Raw genomic sequence first — 19,639 nt, forward strand, 5'->3', positions numbered from 1 at the left:
ATTCAGACACCTAGAACAGAATGGTTAAGTAATTAGTCCAAGGTCACACTGCTAGTTGGATAGAGGAGTTAGAATTTGAATCCAGGCCCCTCAAACCTGCACCCCAACACGGCCATTGCAGTGACAACCCTGCATCTTTAACCTGTTGTGCCACAAGGGAACTCCCCCAAGTGCACATTCTCAATCAGCAAATTAAGCTGACTAATGAGCATCTACTTAAATGTGGGGGCAGAATGAGTGGATGGGAGACTTAGATGACGTTTTATGCTTTTGATTTGATATATGAACCATGAGAATGTAACCCACTGTAAATTTTAATGAGGAAAAACTTGATTCCAAGGCTCAAGTAACACATCCACATGTGAGAGGCAGCCACTGCAAGACAGGTAGTAATATTGTGTTATTGCTATAACTATACACCCTTGCTAGGGTTTACTAAAGTCTTACCTAAAGTTCTCTGAGACTTTAGGAAGAGAACGATCATTTAAGGTCAGGAGCTAAACTCCATGATCCTTGCCCTGGGGGTGAGAGGCTAACACCGGATCCCATGGCAGGACCCCTTCTTCAGGAGCGCGCAGCACTGGATCGCTGTTTTCTTGGAGAACCTGACTGCTGCTTCTTGCAGTGTCTAGTTACTTCCTGTGGCAGCAGAAGAAGGAAAAAGAGGTCTCTTCCTGGAGAAAGAAAGAGAGAAAGAGGAAAAAGAAACTGCCAAGGTGGAAAAGGAGCAAGAACAAAAAAAAAAGGTATCTAACCCTGAGAGGGAAGCTTACCAAAGGGAGCTCAACCACCTCACCCCATCCCCACTCCACTCACCCATCCAGGCACTGGGTCATTTTTAAGGTTTGTTTTCCAGAAGTCTTCCTCCCTCAATCCCCATAACAGTCAGTATTTTAAAAGTTCTTACATTCAGCTCCTCGGAGTTCTTAATTTATAACTGACTTATAAATGAGAAGTTTCTCTTGTGGTTTAGTTTGGGAGTGACCATCCAGTAAAAGATGCAATGTGGTTTATGCACACAAAACAACCTTGGCTATCCTCCCCGAGGCGGGTGTACAGCCTGGCAGCGGGACCAGGTAGAGCCACCTCAGTCCCATCGGGACGTAGTCATGCCCCCCGCTTCACTATTCGAGTTCAGTAACAGTGCAGATTCCACGTGGCCTTTTCGCTACTCTCCGAGAAGTGCCTGATGATGTTGATGCACTTAGAGACACAAGAACAGTCTTTGCTATTATTGCATAAAGCCATAAATGTACATAATTTATGTTTAAATGGTTAAAAAAAAAAGCAGGGGGAGTTCAACCACCTTGCTCAGTGGTTGCAGAGTCAGTCCAGCATGAACTCAGTGAGTTCTGATTCACCCCCACCCCAGAAACCAAGCACATCCTCCCACCTCCACTTTAGTCTTCTCATGACTTATTGCCTTTCTTCCTTTGCAGAGTGGAGAAAGACCCAAGACATGGCTTGTGAGTGGCTCTGACATAGTCTCTGCATTTGCATCTAAGACTGTCTCGGCTGAAATATTTTCCAGCCCATTTTCTCAGCCCCTAACTCTGTCCTGGGCTGCGGAATGTTCTGGATCCTTTCCCCCAAGGAAAGAAATATGTGTGGCTAATGGGGGGAAGTAGTGGTGGGGAGAATCATGTGTGTGTGTGTGTGTGTGTGTGTGTGTGTTTTAATGGTGAAAAGGACACTCAATCTCCTTCTATGAGGTGTTCACAAACTCTTAAGCCTAACAATGCATCTCAGAATAGCCAGGGAATGCCAAAGGAAAAGGGGCGAGGAGAATGGAACTCCATATAAGAAGTGCCTTCCCTATACCTGGAACCTCACTGGTTGCTTTACATAATCTGCAGGCTACTGAGAAGAAAACAAAGAATACAAGATTTAAGAAAATCAGAGGGGGAGTTCCCATTGTGGCTCAGCAGTAAAGAACCTGACTATTATCCATGAGGGCTCGGATTGGATCCCTGGCCTCACTCAGCGGGTTAAGGATCCTGTGTTGCTGTGAGCTGTGGTGTAGGTTGCAGACGTGGCTCAGATCTGGTGTGGCTGTGGCTGTGGCATAGGCCAGCACCTGCAGCTCCAATTAGACCCCTAGCCTGGGAACTTCCATATGCCGAGGGTGCAGCCCTAAAAAAAAATAAATTAGTAAAAGAAGAAGAGGAAAAGAAAATCAGACAGGGAAAGAGAAAAGCATCTCTTAAAAAGTGCAGTAAGAGTTCCCTGGTGGCACAGAAGGTTAAGGATTTGTCACCGCTACAGCTTGGGCCACTACTGTGGCATAGGTTTGATCTCTAGCCCAGGAACTTCCACATTTATGGGTATGGAAAAATAAAGAGCAGTAGCCACAGTGACTCAGTTGCTGTATAAATCTTTTTAAAAAATAGTATCTCAAAATTTCTTCATTGAATTGCCCAATTCTTTTCAGAAGGAAGCAAGAAATAACACAAATTGAGATAGATGGATTCTAGGATACATTTACAGGAATGCATACACACAGGGACCCCTCTGCCCAGCCAGGAAAACATTGACCCAGTGACTGGTGATGGATGTCCCACACTTGATACAAGGAAGAGATAAGGGAGGGGAGAGTTGAACAGGCAGAGGGCAGAGGTAGGAAGGGGAGGATGGTCAAAAAGAAGGAGAGATGGATGCAAAAGGAAGAGAAAGGAAAAGACAGATCAGCTGATGTCTCTCCCTTTCTTCCACTGTAGGTGGGTCGAAGTCTCAAGCTTATGCTTGTGAGTGACCTGGATGTCCTTTGAGTTTCCTGGCACAGGTATACTCAGCATGTAAACACTTTTTCTGCCGTGTGATCCATTGGCATTCCTGGTAGGAATACTCAGATCTGACCCAGAGGCTCATTTCCCAGAGAGGATACCTCTCCAGCTTTTCCACAGCCTCAGAGGACCTTCAGATACAGCATCTGGGCACTTTCTGTTGCCTCTCACCCTGCTGGCACACAGGCACACGGCCTCGCATAGCCTGGCCATGTCCCCTGCAACCAGAGCATGATGGGGTGAAGGAAGTACACATTTTTTGAGGAGTTTTATGCTTGATCTGTCAGAACCGTAGATGAAGGAGGCTGGACACTGGAAGAGACTGAAGAAAGGGACACAGAAAAGGCTTAGTGAGGAGAATGGGTGAGAGAAAGACAAAATTAATGAATTTTCTTTATGTATCTCCTTTTTTTCAGAGTGTAAGAAGGCCCTCTTTCAAGCCGGTGAGTCAATTACTCCTCAAGGACAACAACCCTCTCTCTTCTTTCTCCTTCCAATCTTTGGCTGGTACCTCCCATTAGCCAAACCCAACAGGTGACCAGAGGCAAGTGAGCCCAGGGATACTGCTGAAAGAGGACAGATTCCTGAGACCCAGAATAGGGTGGAGAAAGATGGAAAGTGGGAATGGTAGCATGTAAAGCCCCCAGCATGGTCCTTAGCATAGAAAAGGCATGGCAGCTAGCATAACATTAGGCACTTCCTCCATGCCAGGCCCCGAGCCAAACACACAACTTGTGTTGTCTTCCTACCCTAGAGATTACTATTTTTGTTTGTTTGTTTGTTTCTTTTAGGGCCACACTTGAGACAAATGGAGGTTCCCAGACTAGGGGTCAAATCAGAGCTGTAGCTGCCGGCCTACACCACTGCCACAGCAGTGCCAGATCAGAGCCGAGTCTGTGCCCTACCCCACAGCTCATGGCAACACCGGATCATTAACCCACTGAGCTAGGCCAGGGATTGAACCTGCATCCTCATGGATATTAGTTGGGTTCTTAACTCTCTGAGCCACAATAGGAACTCCAGAGAGATTACTATTGAGTTCACCCAAGTAATCCAGAATAATCATCCTATGAATCCAGGATAATTTTCCTACTTTAAGATCCATATCCTTGGGGAGTTCCCTGGTGGTCTAGTGGTTAGGATTTTGGTGCTTACACCACTGTGGCCTGGGTTCAATCTCTGACTGGGACACTGAGATCCCACCTCAAGTTGCTGCACACCATGGCCAAAAATAAATAAATAAATAAAAACACAATAAAAATATTCATAACGTTATTTCTCTCTGTAAGGTCTCTTGTGCCGCGTAAGGTGTAACGATACATCACGGGTTGTTAAGATTATGGTGGGAACTCTTCAGCCTACTGCACACAGTCACCACCTTGCTCACTCTGAAGGAGCCCTCCATCCAGTACACACTAAGGGCCTCCTTGACTGGAGAGAGTCCTATGAATCTTAATGAGAGTGACTCTTTTTGGAAATTTTATCTGTAACCCTACATTTGCTTACTAGACCGAGGTATACAGGTCAGAGTGTCCTTTTGCAGAAAAGATAATGCTTACTGTTGATGTATGGTGAAATTTCTACCTAATCCCATCTCTTGGGTTCCCCAAAAGCTGACTCTGAGTCAAAGACTTGGGGTCAGGTTGTCTCTTTGAGAAGTGATTACAGGGAACCCAAGTTGGGGAACAAATAAAAAGAGAAAAGCCAAGTAAGTGAAAAATGACATTAAGTGTACTTTAATCAGTCCGTTATCATGTGGGCAACTGGGGTTCATCCCACTGGGGACTAAGAAACATGTGAAATTGTGAGATATGCTTATGTTTACATCATCACCTCCCCACACCCCAACCCCAAGCACTAAACAGAGGGACAGACAGACAGACACACATACACACACACACACATTTCTACTTACGGGAGGCCTCTCCTGGTGATTAGCAGCAATGCCACAATCCACGGGGAATCTCAAGGCTTTTTAAAAACGAAAAGTATCTTGAAAAAGGAAATTTTAAAAAGGTTCGGAGCAGCTGTGCGATTTTAATTCCCAAACTGGTCCGTGTATTCTACCCAGTAACCAATGAGAAAGTAGGCTCAGGGACGCCATTGGCTGGCTGACCCATAGCGGCTCTAAATCATTCATAGGAAATCTTGTGACTGTGGTTGCCGAGTGGGCCTGTTCCCAGGTCCCGCAGTTCCCGAGCCGCGACCAGCTGCAGAAGGAGAAAAGCCTTTTTGCTTTCGGGACGATTTGGTCGAGTCGTGCCCATGGTCGGCTTAGAGGGAGAAGGGACAACCAGAAAATCATCGTTTGAGCGTCAGAGGAGAAAAGAAAACACAGAAGTTAATTCTAAAAGGTAAGAAAAGGAGGGGACACGCTCCGGCTCAGGATGGAGTGGGAGTGTGGTAGGCGGCGGGGCGAGGGCGGGGGGAGGTGGACAGAACCGGATAAGCTGGACTGGCTGGCTTCCTGGGAGGGAATGCTTCCGGGGCGGGGGGAGGCTCTCCGCCCCTTTGCTTGACCTGGATTCCATCCTAATTCTCAGGGGGGAGGGAGGTTAAGGAAGAATATCAAGTGACATCGAAGAAACTCAACTCTATCCGGAGAAGTGAGCCAAGGAAGAAGGAAAACTGTCTTCTCCATCTTTGCAGTGTGGGCTTATTCCGTGGGGTGCTGATGAATCACTCTATCGGGAGATACCTGAACTGGGAGAGGAAGGGGGCCGCCCAAGACAGACATTGGGGCGCTGATGATACCAACAAGGGTTACAGGGAAGCTTGACCTAAATCAAAACTGTGGTGCCAAGTCTCCTTGGCTGATTGTCTCCTAGGCCTCCAGTCCTTGCCTCTGGTGGGTGTTTCGTCTTTGGTGCTTTATGGAGCCAGTTGCTTCTTCGCATTTCTCCCTGCCAGGCTCCCTTCTCTTCTTCCACCTCCTCAGCTCGTTTGCACCGGTCTCAGGTAGGGGTGCATGCCACTAGCTCCTACTGACTTATCAGAAAGGAAAATCAACACTTCAGTCTGCCAGGAGGAAGAGTAAAGAAGGGCTGCAGTTTGCCACCTATCCTTTCATGCGTTCCAGTGCACTCCATTAGCCAATCCACCGAGAGCCACAAGGGCAAGCTGTGTATATAACCTAAAAACTCTTAGTAGCTACATTTTAAAAAGTAAAAGAAAGAGATGAAACAAACTTTCATTATATATTTTAACTCCAAATAACCAAAATATTATTCAAACTTAATTCATGTAAAATGTTGACAGTGAGACAGTTAACATTAAGTTAATTTGGGTTTTTTTTTTTTTGCCTTTTTTTTTTTTTGCTTTTTAGGGCGTCATCTGTGACATATGGAGGTTCCCAGGTTAGGGGTCCAGTCAGAGCTACAGATGCCAGCCACAGCCACATCAAATCCCCAGGCGAGTCTGCAACCTACACCACAGCTCACAGCAATGCCAGATCCTTAACCCACTGAGCAAGGCCAGGGATGGAACCCCAACTCATGGTTCCTAGTGGGATTTGTTTCCACTGCACCATGATGGGAACTCCAACACTATTTAATTTTAAATTTTCAAAATTGTGTGTATTTTACATGCACAGCGTGCTTTAACTGGGACTATCTGGTGGCTATCGTATTGGACAGCTCAAATTTACACCGTTTTCTATGCACTGTGCTAGATCAGGGAATGGAAGAAAACCTCTGTAAGCTCGGGGTCAGTGTGGGTGCTCAGGGTGTGTGTCTTGATTGTTCATGAAGCATTAGCACCCTCAATAGACACCCCTAGTACCCTTCTAAGTATTTGTCAGTACCAATCAGCCGAATCTCTCGACTCCCAGAGTCCTCAGCTGGGAATAGAAGTGTCTGTCTCCTGGAATATCAACCTCCTTTCCTGCCACAGTTGGTGGCTGGTGCCCTGGTCTGATTCTTTGTTGTGTTGAACAGTCCCGTTTACTGTCCTGGGACCCACTGATCCAGTCCTGGCCATGGTGGGAGAAAACACCCGTTTACCCTGCCACCTGTCACCGGAGAAAAACGCTGAGGAAATGGAAGTGCGCTGGTTCCGGAAGCAGTTTTCGCCGGCAGTGTTCGTGTACAAGGGCGGGCGGGAGAAGACGGAGATGCAGATGAAGGAGTACCGGGGAAGAACAACCTTTGTAAGCGAAGATATCACCAGGGGGAACGTGGCGCTGATCATACACAATGTCACAGCCCATGACAATGGCGATTACCGATGTTATTTCCAAGAAGGCAGATCCTATGACGAGGCCATCACGAGCCTGAAGGTGGCAGGTACGTCCTTTCATTTTGCTTGGTTGCTTTCTCAGTGTGACTCTTAGGGAAAGTTTTTCTCCTCACCTCAGGCTCCCTGCAGACCTGTGGATTTTTGCCTAGAATCCTCTTTAAACAGTGAGGGTGGGCCTTCCCCTGCTCAAGGGCCCAATGCGTGTGTTTTTTGGGGTTTGTTTTTTTTTTCTGCCAAGTAGTGGGCATAGACTCTTGAGACTCACACACAGAACTTAGCTGCAGCCTTGAGCAGCAGAGAATGCTTAATCCCTGCAAATTTTTCTTATACTTTCTTAGAGATGGCTGATCATCTTTCTCAGTAACGTGTTTTAGAACTAGACATTTTTATTGTGAAATATAATACTCAGACGGAAAAACTCATAGAACACTAATGTACAGATTATTGAATTATGAACCATAACCCCTGTAACCACTACTCAGGTTAACAAATAGAACGCTGTGTTCACCTGACTGTTTAAGTTCACTAGGGCTGTCATAGCAAAATACATAGACTGAGTGGCTTAAACAGCAGAAAGGTATTTTCTCACCGTTTTGGAGGCTGGAAGTCCATGATCCAGCTGTCAGCAGGTTTGGTTTCTCTTGAGGCTTTTCTCCTTGGCTTGCAGCTGGCCACCTTCTCTCTGGGTCCTCACGTGGTCTTCTCTCTGTGTGTTCAAGTGGTCTTTCCTCTGTGGGTGCCCATCCCTGATGTCTTTCTTGGTGTGTCCTAATCTTATAAGGGCACCAGCAGATTGGATTAGGGCCCACCCTAACAGCTTCATTTTAACTTAATTACCTCTGTAAAGGCCCTCTGTCCAAATACAATCACATTCTAGGATCTTGGAAGTTAAGGCTTCAACATACGAATTTTTCGGAGACAAAATTCAGTTCAGTCCACAACATGCCGCTTCTCAAAATTCCTGTGATATCTTTGCAGCTGTAAAATGAGAAATATTTATCTTTATCCTCAATAGATACTACAAATTTTGTTTCCAAAGTGTTTGTACCAATATACGTGTCTACCAATCATGTATGATGCTCCGTACATTTTTCATTAAGTCCAAGGTCAACTTTTTTTTTTTTTTTAACCACTAAAGTTTTTTATTATTTTACTCCGTATTTGAGAATTTAATCAGTGTTTTGGGTCCCCTTCATTGAGCTAGCTTCCTCAGGAGGCATTTCATTGGTGCATCTGCACCGGTTCCAGCTCAGGTAAGGTCAACTTTTTTACATGTGATTTCGATGTTTTTTTCTTTCTAGAAAGTTCTTTTCCATGACTGTGAGGCTCAAAGACCATCTCTGACCCTTTTCATCCACCTTCCCTATTTTTTTCCTCAGCACACAGTATCTTCTAACAGAATATGCATCTTATTTATCCTATTATGTCTTTTCCACTACAATGTAGACTTAAGGATTGTGTTCTATTTTGCTCCTGCTGTATCTTTAGAACAGAACCTGGAGCCTTACAGGCGCTCAACAAATATTATTGAATGAATAAATGAATCTGCTCCATCAAGCTGTAAGTAGTCATTACATCATGCCTGAGCTATCTCTATTCTAAGCCTGAGATCTGGGTTTTTTTGTCTTTTTACCTTTTCTAGGGCCGCTCCTGAAGCATATGTAGGTTCCCAGGCTAGGGGGTCTAATCGGAGCTGTAGCCACCAGCTTACTCCAGAGCCACAGCAACACGGGATCCGAGCCGTGTCTGCAAGCTACACCACAGGTCACGACAACGCCGGATCCTTAACCCACTGATGGAGGCCAGGGATCGAACCTGCAACCTCATGGTTAAGCCATGATGGGAATTCCTGAGTTTTTTTTCTTTTTTAACCTTTGCCCATGAGCCTCTAATTAGTCTGTGCTTTTAATCATCTTTGATGCCTGCATTTGTCAGGATCAGCTAGGTTATGCTCCAATAACAAGCAGCCCTCAAATCTTAGTAGGTTAAAACAATGAAGATCTATTTCTAACATATGAAATATATCCTTCATGTGTCTGGTGGGCTCTGCTTCACACAGACTTCCCTGGAGCTTTGCAGTTCTCCTGAAGGAAAGCGAGACCAGCACATCACTCACTGGCTCATAAAACATCTGCCTGGGAAGTGTTAACACGTTATTTATACTCCCATATCATTGACCAAAGTAAGTCACGTGGTTATGCCTAACTGTACAAGAGAGGGAAATATAAACCTGACCATGTGCCCAGGTGAACTGAAACTTTTTATGGACAGCACTGAAGTGTACCCTTTCAGGTTTTTGTTACTAGACATTCTTTTAAAATGCTAAGAGTCCATATCACAATCAGAACTAATCAAGACCTGACAACACCATCACTTATTCACAGCTATGTCTCCTGCATCTAGCAAATTGCTTGGCACCTGATAGGTAAGTGCTTAATAAATAGTTGTAAAAAAATGAAGGAGTGAAATAAATGAATTGCTGAAATTAAAATCAGAATGGGGAAATTTATCCTTGGGCTCCTTCCCATCACAGACATTCATAAATTCATTCCACAAATATTTAATAAGCATCTCTTATGTTCAAGTCACTGTTCTAGAAACCAAGGATAAATCAGTAAACAAAATATATGAAGATGCCTTCTCTCATGAAACTCACATTCTGGAGGGTGCAGAGAGCAATAAGTGAAATAGTTAAATTGTATTTTATTCCAGATGGTAATGAGTACTATGGAAAAAAGAAAGCAAGGAAGGGGTTGAAAGTGCTAGGAGGCATGGAGGTTGGGGAAAGCTTCTCTGAGAAGATGGCCTTTGAGCAAAATCAGAATGAAATCAGGGAGTGAACTACATTTCTGGGGCTTCCTAAGAGGATCTAGTGTGAAGTCCCATCTAGCACAGCAGAGGGCTCTCGGGTTCCTGATAGGGAACCATATAGTTTATCTTTCAAACTGTACAATTTTTCGAGTGACAGGAGGCACTGTAGGTAATCAAACCAGACAATTGAAATAAACAAGCACTCCCTACCCCACCTTTTTTTTTTTGGCTTTTCAGGGCTGCTCCCACATCACATGGAAGTTCCCAAGCTAGGGGCTGATTCTGAGCTGCAGCTGCTGGCCTATGCCACAGTCCCAGAAACAGCAACGGGAGATCCAAGCTGCATCTGCAAACTACACCACAACTCACAGCATCGCCAGATCCTTAACCCACTGAGCGAGGCCAGAGATCAAACCTGCAACCTCATGGTTCCTAGTTGGATTCGTTTCCACTGAGCCACGATTGGAACTCCTTGAGCCTGCATCCTTATGGATACTAGTCAGATTCCTTACCATTGAGCCACAAAGGAAACTCCCAGGACATCTCATTTCTTGGTAAATATTCATTTTGCCTTCTATCCCTTTCCCCAGATACAAGTTGTAGTAAGAGTGACTGACACTCTTAGTAGTAAATTATATACTAAGCCTGGTGGCTCCAGAGAGAATGAGTGAGAATTTGACAGGGCTTCAGAATAGACGTGGCATTTAACTGGGATTTCTACGAGCTTATTGGCGTTAAGTAGGACCTCACTTCCAGTGTCAGTGTATTATAGTTTAAAAGAAATGTTTGAAAATTGGAAAAGCCTTTAAGATAATACATAAATCAATGGCATTTCACTCTGTCAGACCAGTAGAAGTGATGTTTGGAGACAGTGCCACCTTCCCAATGGGCCTCAAATATAACAGGTAGGAAAACCCATCCGTGAAAGGGGTCTCCTCAGAAAGGCAACTTTGTATCTGATTAATACAAAATATCATGGAAGAAGGGTTTCTCCACCCCTGTGTCCTCTGTTGGCAGCAACACTGCACAGCTGACCAACATGGGTTCATGTGTGGCAGGAATTTTCCATTGTTTTCCTGTAAACATGACCCTGGCCTTGTGGGCCACACTCTGAATTAAGTTGTACAGTAGTTTTGTTGTTGTTGTTTTGGGGTTTGGTTAATTGGCTGGCTAGTGTTGTTAGATCTATTGTCTCATGTTTACCTTTATTGAATCCCCCCCCAGAACGATTTGTAAGATTTCTTTCCAATGTGTCGAGTTCTTTTGACTCTTACTCCACTTCAGAGTTTCTTTCAACATGCAACTATTTTATTTTTCCATCTTGAAAAGATCAAATTGAGCGGGAAGCAGTAAGACTTATGTGACTGCCTTAATTTTGTCTTTGGTATAATTTGTTGGATCATCTGAACAAAGGAATTCCTTAAAAAGAAGTTTGGATAATTGCTGGATTCCTGGGAGGTCTCTTAGGACCATGCATTTGCAGCTCGGTCATATCTGGTGTTGTCTTTTATAAAGATAGAATAAGTTAAGAAGACTTGGATTTTTTTTTTGAGGGCCACGCCTTCAGCATGTGGAAGTTCCCAGGTTAGGGGTTGAATCACAGCTGCAGTCTGCAACCTACACCACAGCTCACAGCAACGCTGAATCCTTAACCCACTAAGCGAGGCCAGGGCTGGAACACACATCCTCATGGATACTAGTCAGATTCTTAACCCACTGAGCTGGCAATAAGGAGGTGATATTGTTATCTTAAGGACCCCAGGAGCATCCAGATCTAATAGGTGGATACTGTCAGGGGACTCTAAGAAAATTACTTAATGACTGAGCCCCAGAAAGGTACACATTTCTGAATTGGGGTAAGAGTTGGCTTTGCACGCTAGCTCTGTCCATTCTCCCCCAAACCAGTAGCTCCTTAGGATTATCAGCTAGCTGTGGTGATGTGAAACCCTACACCAGAAGAGGGACAGTGTCTTGAGGTCAAAAATTTCTTAAGATTCTGCCAGCCTGGCAGGTTTCTGTCCTTATTGCCTTAACCTAGAACTTCAGGAATTCAAAGCTATTAAGTCCTCCCAAGGCAGAAAGGGAAATCTCCAACCTACTTGTTTCTGGTCACAGTAGACACACCCAACCAGAAGTGAGAAAATTAAAATCTCTAGCTGAATGATCAATCAAGAAACATTTATTAGGAGGCAGAGAGATGCTTGCTCCTGTAACAGGGTCTGTCAGTGGAGCACAAAGAAAAGTGCAATTGTAGGAATTCCCTTTGCGGCTCAGTGGTTAACGAATCGGACTAGGAGCCATGAGGTTGCAGGTTCGATCCCTGGCCTTGCTCAGTGGGTTAAGGATCCAGCAGAGCTGTGAACTCTGGTGTGGGTTGCAGACGCGGCTCTGGTGTAGGCCGGCAGCTACAGCTCCGATTAGGCCCCTAGCCTGGGAACCTCCACATGCCTTGGGAGCGGCCCTAGAAATGGCAAAAAAAAGGAAAGAAAGAAAGAAAGAAAAGAAAAGTGCAACTGTAATCCTGCCCAACCCCCAGCTCAAAGTGTGCACAATTTTTTAGCCATGTTGGTCTCCTGGTGTTATCCAAGGTCACTGCTTTCTTTCCTCCTTTCCTCCTTACTTTCTCCTCCCTCTTTTCATTCCTTTCTTTCTCCTTTCTCAGAAGAGGGTGCCTGGAATATGCATAATCAGTTTCTCTGGACACTGTACTCTTGCTTTCTCCTCCCTTCCCTTGGCTCTCGTCACTAAGAGCTGATCTTCTAAGACACTGGCTAAGACACCATTACCTCTTGAGCTGAGCCCTGGTCTCTCTCCCCAGGCCTGGGCTCTAAGCCCATCATTGAAATGAAGGGCCATGAAGATGGAAGCATCCGGCTGGAGTGCACATCTACAGGATGGTACCCACAACCCCATGCGGTGTGGAGGGACCCTTATGGGGAGATCATGCCCTCCCTGGACGAGGCTTACCCTGCGAATGCAGATGGCCTCTTCCTGGTCACCATGGCTGTGATCATCAGGGACCACTCTGTGAGGAACGTGTCCTGCTCCATCAACAACACCCTGCTCAACCAGGAGAAGGAAACTGTGATTTTCATTCCAGGTTAGTTCCCCGCTCTCTGGAGGCTCACTTCATGGAGGCAGGATCCTTAGCTGACAGATGGGAGCCCAGCATGGGGATGGGGAGTTGGGGAGGGTGGAAGGGTCTTGGGCCCTGAAGAGCTGGAGACTGCAGCCAAGCCAAGGCTTTGATCCTTGACACAAGAGGAAAATCAAATCATATCAAAACACAGGAGGAGAAAGCCTCTTCTCTGAGGGTAAATCTGATTCCCCCCCGCCCCTGCCCCGTTATGGTCCTTATCCTGCAGCAATTTTCTTTTTTTTTTAAAGATTTTAACAATAACTTTTATTTTCACTTTATTAGATTATATAACATTGATGATCAAGAATTTTAATAATTTTGCTTGACCTGAAGCAATTTTCAAACATCTAGAACAATAAAGCAATAGGGTATGGGCAGGTGGTGTCTGTTGAAACCCTTCCTTCCTGCCCAGGAGATTTCCCAAGGGACTGAGCTGGAAAAATTCTGTCTGTAAACATTCATAAATTCATTAAACAAATACTTAACAAGCATCTCCTATGTTCAAGACACTGTTCTAGAAACCAAAGATAATAATAAACAACATACATGAAGATACCTGCCCTCATATAGCCAATGTAGGCAGTAAATGAAATCATTCATTAAAACAAGGAGCGAAATAAATTGTGGATTATATCAGATGGTGATAAGTACTGTAGAAAAAATAATAATGGAGGAAGGGGCAGGGCGCATTAGGGGCATAAAGCAGTTTTAATTGTAAATGGGATGATCACAGAGGGCTTCATGGAAAAGACGGCAGTTGGAGAAGCAAGGAGTGAGCCATGAGGTGTTTGAGGACTGAGCAAGCCAAGTGGCAGGAACAGCATGTGCAAAGGATTGAGGCCGGAGTATAGCTGGCAGTTTCAAGGACCCCACCCCACCCACACATACACACTGAGAGGCAGGTGTGGCTGGAATGGATTGAATGCAGGGAGAGTTGGAAGAGATAAATTCATTCATAGAGGCAACAGGTCCAGATCACACAGGGCCACAAATGGACTTCAGCTTTTAGTTTGCGTGAGATAGGAAACATTGCAGCATTTTGAGAAAGAATAATATGGAGTCGTGGTGCAGTGGTTAGATTGGCGTTGCTGTGGTGGTGTAGGTGAGGGTCGATCAGTGCTGGTCTGGCGTGCTGGTGCAGTGAAGACACTATCATATGAGAGGAAAAAAAAAAAGAAAGAAATAATATGATCTCACTTCGGCTGCTGTGCTGAAGACCACAGAGGGTACGGGCAGAAGCAAGGAGGAGGGCATTGCAGTATTCCAGGCAAGAAGGGATGGTGGCTGTACTGATTCAGTATGGCTGGTTAGGTCTCAGTCACCCTGTCCCCTACCCATGGTGACTCCAGGTGTAACTGTTTTCTTTTTGTTTGCTGGGCCCCCGACCCTGGCGATCACTGTGGGGTGAGCCAGTGCAGAGCCAAAGTCTCTTTCCCTAACTGGAGTGTCTGAGAGAGGGGCTTTCACCCTGGAAGTCCTTTTTCTCACTAAATGGGACATTTTGGGGGTTCCCTTTTCAGATTCCTTTACTCCCAGCACATCTCCCTGGATGGTGGCCCTGGCTGTCGTCCTGCCTTCTCTGCTTCTCTTTGTCTCTGCGACCATCTGTCTCATCAAGAAACTCCACAGGGAAAAAGAGATTCCGTCGGTACAAAAGGAGATTGAAAATGAAGAGAAAGAAATTGCACGTAAGGAACTAGGGAAAGATCATGTGGAAAAAGAGAAAGAACATCAAAAAAAAAGGTAAAAGAGTAGGAAGACAGTTCACTGTCATACAGAAGACACAGAAGACACAGCTCAGGCAGCTAGGAGCCTGGGTAACAGAGAGAAGAAATGATTAAAGGCCCCAGCAAGGGCTTGAAACGCCTGACCTACTAATGAATCCTTCCCACCTTGCTTTCTTCCATTCTGCCAATGTTGCAACCATTCACCTGGCTACATATAACCCTATGCTGTTGAACAAAAGCAAACATGAATAAGTACAGCTACTATCCAGCCACCTGGTCATGTAACATTTCTGGTATCTTGACAATTCCCTAGGTAGCTGGGGTGGGGTGGGGAGGGATAACATTCATAGAAAGGGCCAGCTTTTCATCATTTAGGACAAACACAAATTCTCTTAGTTCTCTTGAGAACATTCATTTGGTTCTGTTTCTTTTTCAGAGCAACTTCAAGAAGAATTGCGTAAGTTTGACATTTCCCAAACTAACCCCTGTATGATTTGTATTCCGCTCGGTTAGCCATTATCTCATGAAGCTCACTTCTCTGCCTGTCCCATTGCAGGATGGAGAAGAAGTCTCCTACATGCGGGTGAGCGCCTCAGACATTCCCTCAGATCCTGAGCTTTCACCCCACCAGCCAGCCAACAGGACACATTAGAGCAGATGAACAAGGGGGCCCAAGGCTGGCTGCGTGGAGGGTTCACGAGCAGCATCCCACCCAAAGCTGGATCCTACCTCTGCTGCCAGAATCCCCACAGCTCTTACCCAGCTCTATAGCTTACTTCCCACCATCCTTTCTTCTTTAGAACAATTACATCCATGACTATCAAAGGTCTACCATATATAGTAGACCTTTGGCCAGATTACATTTTAATAGCCATTGCTCTTTGGATCTTGGATTAAGTTGAAAGAAGACAATACTGGCTTAGGTGTTTACAACCTGGGAGATGGTGTATTCTACACAGTGAAAGTGGAAGCCATTAATTCCCAGGCCCATCTCAGGGATGTACCAGCAGGTGACAGAAATGCCTTCTTGCTCGAAGAGAACACGAACACTCTGTATCTAGCCTGTCAAGGGAGGGGATCTGGGCAAGCGACAGAGCACGGGGTCCAATTGCCTGGTCCTAATGAGCACTGAGTTTTGTGGTTTGTCCTGCTGAAAAGCGTCAAAGAATCCAGGTTCTACAAGATCCCACGGCACTTGGACCTTCCTCTTTTGATTTCAGAATGATCATAGTCAGACGTATCCACCTCTAACACAAAATCATTGTGTTTAAATGATTTTTCTTTTTCTCCAAGTAGACTGACTAAGTAATAGTAACTGCAGATGGGAAAGACCTGCAGAATGTTGGGGATCTGAAGCCTTTCTTATATCCCGAGAGGTCATAGCTGCAGACTTTAGACCCATGTCATTTTTTTTTTTTTTTTTTTTTTTTGCCATTTCTTGGGCCGCTCCCTGTGGCATATGGAGGTTCCCAGGCTAGGGGTCGAATCGGAGCCGTAGCCACCAGCCTACACCAGAGCCACAGCAACGCAGGATCCAAGCCACCTCTGCAACCCACACCACAGCTCACGGCAACGCCAGATCGTTAACCCACTGAGCAAGGCCAGGGATCAAACCTGCAACCTCATGGTTCCTAGTCGGATTTGTTAACCACTGAGCCACGACAGGAACTCCTAGACCCATGTTATTAAAGCAAAACTGGATGGATATAGTTCCCCCTGACTTTTGTCACGCATACCTCTCAGGCAACGGGTTGACTTTGGGGGACATTACCCTTCTCTACCCTTTGAAGGGTGCCTTTGTTAGTCATTTAAGTCAGTTGTCACCTGGTTAAACTGGAAGAACACTGAGGACCAGTGTAGGGACCCTTGATCACCCTTATATGTGTAGGGAGAAATTCTCCTTAATGGCCTAATTGGGAGAGCGGGAGCGGGATAGGACCTCTTTCCTAGTTTAAGCCAAGTGGGAAAGTTTTTAACTAAAGAGAGTCCCAGAGATCATATATTGAATAGAAAAAGGACATATCTGAGAAAGCTGAGAGGAAGCGGAAGCTGTTTATTTCAGCTCATTGGCTACTCTTTCTATATGCCTTAGAGCCCCAGTTTTCCTCTATCTGAGGCTGTGTTCTTGCCACTCAAGAGGTAGAAGTGCAGCCTCAGTAATTCCCTCTTTGAGCTGCCTAGACTCAGGATCAGGGGCCTTCATGGACAAGCAGATTTTGGGGCACCAGGGACCATAATCTCCCAGGACCCCAGGCCTAAACCTGAGATTTCCTCTGCAGCGGATGTGGTCCTGGACCCAGACACCGCCCATCCCGAGCTCTTCCTGTCAGAGGACCGGAGAAGGGTGAGGCGGGGCCCCTCCAGGCAGAGCGTGCCTGACAACCCGGAGAGGTTTGACTGTCAGCCTTGCGTCCTGGGCCTAGAGAGCTTCTCCTCAGGGAGACATTACTGGGAGGTGGAGGTTGAAAACGTGATGGTGTGGGCTGTGGGGGTTTGTAGAAACAGTGTTGAGAGGAAAGGAGAGATCCTACTGCTTCCTCAGAATGGCTTCTGGACCCTGGAGATGTTTGGGAACCAGTACCGTGCCCTGTCCTCCCCTGAGAAGATTGTCCCCTTGAAAGAGCGCCTTCACCGAGTTGGCATCTTCCTGGACTATGAAGCTGGAGATGTGTCCTTCTATAACATGAGGGACAGGTCGCACATCTATACCTGTCCCCGTTCGCCCTTCTCTGAGCCCCTGAGGCCCTTCTTGAGGCTGGGGTCTGATGACAGCCCCTCTTTATCTGTCCAGCATTTACAGGCGCCCAGGGGGTCATGGTGCCTGAGGGTGGCCTGGTCCTTCATAGGGCAGAGACCCACCACAGCCTCTGGGACCAATTTCCTGGTCTCAGAGCCAAGTAGAGAAGCCCAGGCCACCTCTACTATCACAGCGCAGCGCCCCCTGGAGGAGAACCACCCTCCTTCCTTCTGGTCATGGAAGAGAATCTCCTCCAGAGGTCCCCTGGACACCTACAAGCTCCAGCCCCATGTCTCCCTCATGAGGCTGGTGCTCTAATAAGTCACTTGCATGTAACCACGGGGCAGGGTCCAGTCTCAGGAACACTAGTACTGCCACATGTCTGCCAATCAAGAAGCATGTGACAGGCAGAAAACTGGCTGCCGTAGCATCAGAGGGACACAGCCTGCTATGGAGTTGGCATCAGATATTGTGGATTTGGGGCGAGAGCAACACGACAACCAGGATGTAAGAGGGGAGGGGGAAACCACGCAGGGAGGTCAGAGATGGAGGTGGTAAGACCAGAGAGGTGGATCAAGGCGATGGATGTGCTTGTGCCCCATCATGACAGCACAGGGGTCCCAGGAGCTATTGGTCCACTTCCAACCCATCCCCAAGATTTCCAGAGCACACAGTAAAGTTCCTCAGGCCTAGATCTGGGATGGGGAAGGATGAAGGATGAAGATGCATCTGAGTCTGGCCTGGCTCGTGTATCTCCACCATAAACAAGGCATCTATACGTAGTTACAGAGTGGGCCAAGGTTTAAGGTCCCAGCTGAACAGGTAAGCATTGGACCAAGTGGATTTCAAGGTCAGGTTCAGTGGAGAGAACAATGCTTTCCAGCTTTTGGGCCTCAGGATGCCTTTAGATACTTAAAAATTATTGAGGACCCTGGAGAGCTTTTGTTCATTTGGGTTATATCTATCAATATTTGAAATGAAGAAATTTTTTAATGTATTTATTAATTTATATTACAATAGCAACACACCAATTTTAGGTTAATATAGAAAAACATGTTTCACGAAAAAAACTTGTTTCCAATGCAAAATAAATTTGAGAAGTGTGGTATTCTTTAATGTTTTTTTCAAATCTAATAATGTCTGGCTTCTAGAAGGTGGCTAGATCCTCACATTTACCTCTGTATTCAATGTTGGGATATCACAGGTCATGCAGACTCTAGAAAAAGCCACTGTACACTAGTGAAAGAAGGAGAGCAAAAATGACAAATAATGTCTCAGTAATATTATTATGGAATAATATTAACCTTGCAGGCTCCTTGAAAGTATACCAGGAACTCCCCAGAAATCTTCAAAACATCTTTTCAGAACCAGGATAGAGGATCTGGAATTGAGTTAGGCATCTAAGATGATGGCTTAAATGGTAATATGTTGGATTTTACATAATTCAGCCATCTATTTGTAAAACTAAAAAATCAAAAAGATATTTTAAAAGCTCAAAATTGTATTACTGTAATGGACATGTTCTGGAAAGACCAGGAACACTGAAATGGGTGATTTATTGAGATAGAAGACTGGGTTATTAATGTGTATTGCATGTTTTTTTTATTTTTGGTACTGTTGATATAATACTATTTGAACAGTTTTTTGGTTTTTTGTTTTTTTTCTAACAGCATATGGGGGTTCCCAGGCTAGGGGTGAATCAGAGCTGTAGCTGCTGGCCCACACCATAGCCATAGCAATGTGGGATCTGAGCCATGCCACATCTATGACCTACACCATAGCTCACAGCAATGTCATATCCTTAACCCACTGAGCAGGACAAGGGATCGAACCCAGGTCCTCATGGATATTAGTCGAGTTCATTAACTGCTGAGCCATGACGGGAACTCCAATATTTGAACAGTTTTGACTAAAAGCACCAGACTGCAAGTCAGGAAACAAGTGTTCCTAATAACTGCCTATATTAACCTCAGGCAAGTTACAACTTTTCAGTGTTTCAATATTCTGTAAAGTAAGCTTTAAGTGGGTTTGCATATCTTGTATTATAGTTTACAAAACACTTTCATTTATGCACCATCCTTGCTTTCCCACAGCAAATATATTGATCTCCATTTCTGAATGAAATAGTGAGGTCTAGCAAGTTCAAATGATTTTTGTTGTTGCCCAAGAAAAATAGAGTTATCACTCATACTTTTTTTTGATAAAT

The 19,639-nt window shown here is 45.3% G+C and overlaps 1 protein-coding gene and 1 long non-coding RNA gene across 4 annotated transcripts; one reads left to right on the forward strand and one right to left on the reverse strand.

The window, feature by feature from the left end:
* LOC106507685 lies at positions 396-4,929 on the reverse strand. Its single transcript, XR_002346128.1, has 2 exons — positions 4,699-4,929; positions 396-674 (listed from the first exon to the last, which is right to left on the reverse strand). It is a non-coding gene; the product is annotated as an uncharacterized LOC106507685 (long non-coding RNA).
* BTN2A2 (butyrophilin subfamily 2 member A2) lies at positions 4,980-19,141 on the forward strand. Of its 3 annotated transcripts, none has more exons than XM_005656220.3 (8): positions 4,980-5,137; positions 5,612-5,741; positions 6,719-7,066; positions 12,649-12,930; positions 14,490-14,657; positions 15,133-15,153; positions 15,253-15,279; positions 16,976-19,141. In XM_005656220.3, the coding sequence occupies exons 2-8, from the start codon at positions 5,657-5,659 to the stop codon at positions 17,749-17,751; spliced, it is 1,707 nt and encodes a 568-aa protein (XP_005656277.2). In that variant the 5' UTR covers positions 4,980-5,137; positions 5,612-5,656; the 3' UTR covers positions 17,752-19,141. The 3 variants fall into 3 exon arrangements, with proteins under 3 accessions (XP_005656277.2, XP_013844401.2, XP_020955464.1); XM_021099805.1 differs by lacking the exon at positions 4,980-5,137 and having other exon boundaries at positions 5,623-5,741; positions 16,976-17,040; positions 17,239-19,141; XM_013988947.2 differs by lacking the exon at positions 5,612-5,741 and having other exon boundaries at positions 5,004-5,137.

Source organism: Sus scrofa, chromosome 7 (genome assembly GCF_000003025.6).
Source record: "Sus scrofa isolate TJ Tabasco breed Duroc chromosome 7, Sscrofa11.1, whole genome shotgun sequence".
In the NCBI taxonomy this organism is placed as follows: domain Eukaryota; kingdom Metazoa; phylum Chordata; class Mammalia; order Artiodactyla; family Suidae; genus Sus; species Sus scrofa.